Genomic DNA, 2,962 nt, shown 5'->3' on the forward strand with positions numbered 1-2,962 from the left:
ATCACAGGAAAAGTCAGCGCCAGAAGTTCATTGTCTCCTTAGAAAGATGACCCCGCGCCTTATATTTTCCTTAATGAATTTTGTTACATGTTTAGTAGGATGTTTGTGCCATTGTAGAAAACAGTGCAGATGTTCTTAACAAAATTAAAAGAAGAAGTACCATTCAATCCACCATACCACTCCAAGTATATATACCCAGATGCAACTACAGAGATAATTGCACATCCATGATTATTGCTCACTTTCATGGTGATAAGTAACGGAAGCACCAAGATATCCATCAGCAGGTGAATAGATAAAGTAAATATGGAGCATATTCACAGTGGCATTTCTTCAGTCTTAAAGTAGAAGAAAGTCATGACATTTAAAAGGAAAATTTTGGAACCAGAGATTATTAAATTTGGTGACTTAAGCCATTGTCATGAGTATAAATACCACAGGGAGCTGCCATTCTCTCTCTCTCTCTCTCTCTCTCTCTCTCTCTCTCTCTCTCTCTCTCTCTCTCCCTCCCTCCCTCCCTCCCTCCCTCCCTCTCTCTCTCTCTTCTCAGCCTGAAAGTAGAAGGTGTCCAAGAGAGGAGTGAAAGTATGGAAGGTGAGGTGGGAAAAGGCAGGGGGTAGAGAAACACAGACATGAGTATAGAAATGAGCATTGCTTTAAGATAAGGAAGAAAGAGGAAGAGGTTTATAGAGGGGATCTGGTATCAGTTTGTGAGGGAGATGATTAGTAACAAAATGTACGTATGAATATGTATTAATGAAATATAGTTCATGTGCTAACATTAAAGTTAATACTAAAGTTATTAAGCTTTGTACCTATAATGTATTTTGTTCCTGAGCCCCTGAATAGAGTTCATTTGGGGTCTGAACAAAATGATGTAGCACTTGGGGGCAAAGATACAACCTAGGAGCCCTGCGCTGGATGCCAAGATGGAGAAGACCTCCACAGCCACCATGATCTTCCCTTTGGTGCTGTGGTAGACAGGAAGGAAGGTGACCCAGACACTGCAGAACACCAGCATGCTGAATGTCAGGAACTTGGCTTCATTGAAGGTGTCAGGTAGGTTTCTGGCCAGGAAAGCCACAGTGAAACTTCCCAAGGCCAGAGCTCCCAGATATCCCAGCACACAGTAGAAAGCAGTGACTGAGCCCTTGTTGCACAGGATGATAATGTGTTCACGCTCAGAGTGTGCATCTGTGTCAATGAAGGGGGGAGATTTTCCCAGCCAGACCCCACACAAGATAATCTGGATGAAGGTGCAGACGGGAACAATGAAGTTAGGTGCCCGTGTTACCAACAACCACCTGATTCTTCTTCCTGGGGCAATGACCTTGTAGGCAAGAACCACAGTAATAGTTTTGGCCAAGATGGTGGAAACAGCCACAGTGAACAACACTCCAAATGTGGTCTGCTGCAGGATGCAAGTGGTTGTGTTGGGGTGGCCAATGAAGAGAAAAGAGCAGAGAAAACAGCAGTTAAGGGTGATGAGCAGGATGTAGCTGAGAGTGCGGTTATTTGCCTTCACGATGGGAGTGTCTTGCTGCTTCAGAAAGATCCCAAGAATGAGAGCTGACAGTGCAGAGAAGTACAAGGCTATGCATGACAGACCTATCCCCAGGGGATCGTCATAGTCCAGGAAAGTCATAGATTTCTGCAGGCAATGGTTTCTGTCTGTGTTGGCATATTGATGATCTGGACACTTCACACACTGATCTGCATCTGGTGAAAGCATGTATATTTGTTATTTCAGGTTAGTTTTCTTTTGTCCACTTTCTCCACTCATTTGAGTAGTTTAGCCTAATAAATATCCCTTGTTACTTCAGAAAATCAAATGAAAGAATGCTTTATGGGGAATTATATGACTACCGTGTATTTCCTGCAATGTGACATGAACAAAGCTACAGTTTCTCCTCTTAATTCAATTCTGTGTTGTTTAAAAGATTCTGATATCATTATTTTCCCCATTCTAGAATCTTACATACTTACTTACAATATACATCTTCAATTTGGTCACAATATTGAATTCACATGAAATATTTCCTGGGCTGGGGAAAGCTGATTCACTGGGTAAATGAATTGTTGCTCAAGCCTGATGATTTGAGTCTGGATTCCTAGGTCCCACATAAAAACTTGATGCTGTAGCACAAGCATCTATAATCCCAGTTCACCCCTACTATAAGATGAGAGACAGACAATATTTTCCAGGAGCTTGTGGGGAATCTGGCCTGGCTAATGCATCTGTGAAAAAATGTGATCTCAAGCAAAGTGAGGGTGATGACTGACTCTCCAATTCCATCTTTGTTCCATGACACATGCACAGCCACACTCCTGGACACACACTCTCTCTCTCTCTCTCTCTCTCTCTCTCTCTCTCTCTCTCTCTCTCAATATAAGTTTAGTGAGTTATTAAGGAGTTTCTCAAGTGTAGTAATAGGAGTGGTGGGGCTATGTCCCCGGCACCCTGGCCACCAGCTAGCTTATGCCCCGAAATAACAACACACAAACTGTATTCATTTAAACACTGCTTGGCCCATTAGCTTTAGCCCTTACTGGCTAATTCTGATATCCCAGTCAACCCATCTCTAATAAACTGTGTAGCACCGGTCTTACCTGGAAAGATTCAGCATGTCTGACCTGGCAGCTTGCTTCATTGCATCTGCCTCAGAGAGCAGAGCTATGGCGTCTGCCCGGGAGAGGGGAGCATGGCATCTCTGCTCCAGAGAGCAGAGCTGTCAAGGCTGAGCTCACTTCTCCCTCCCAGCATTCTGTTCTGTTTACTCCACCCACCTATGTTTTAACCCATGAGGGCCAGCCAAGCAGTTTCTTTATTTTTTAACCCATGACCTTCCTCCATCACTCAACTTCTTTCCTTGTAATGGTATTTTTTTTCTTTTTTTTTATTTTATTGAGAATGGGAAAAAAAAAGTTTCCGCCTCCTCCCAGCCTCCCATTTCCCTCCCCC

At 43.3% G+C, this 2,962-nt stretch overlaps 1 protein-coding gene across 1 annotated transcript in view; it reads right to left on the bottom strand.

Annotated features, from left to right (window-relative positions):
• Nucleotides 1-802: 802 nt before the first annotated feature.
• The window catches only part of LOC126491634 (vomeronasal type-2 receptor 116-like), a 58,108-nt gene continuing 55,948 nt past the window's right edge, over nucleotides 803-2,962 (bottom strand). The window contains exon 6 of the mRNA XM_050127436.1: nucleotides 803-1,719. Coding sequence (XP_049983393.1) covers nucleotides 803-1,719 — 917 coding nt within the window. The remainder of the gene's footprint in view (nucleotides 1,720-2,962) is intronic.

This window comes from Alexandromys fortis, unplaced genomic scaffold, assembly GCF_014885135.2.
Source record: "Alexandromys fortis isolate MF-2015 unplaced genomic scaffold, M_Fortis_MF-2015_v1.1 scaffold_271, whole genome shotgun sequence".
In the NCBI taxonomy this organism is placed as follows: domain Eukaryota; kingdom Metazoa; phylum Chordata; class Mammalia; order Rodentia; family Cricetidae; genus Alexandromys; species Alexandromys fortis.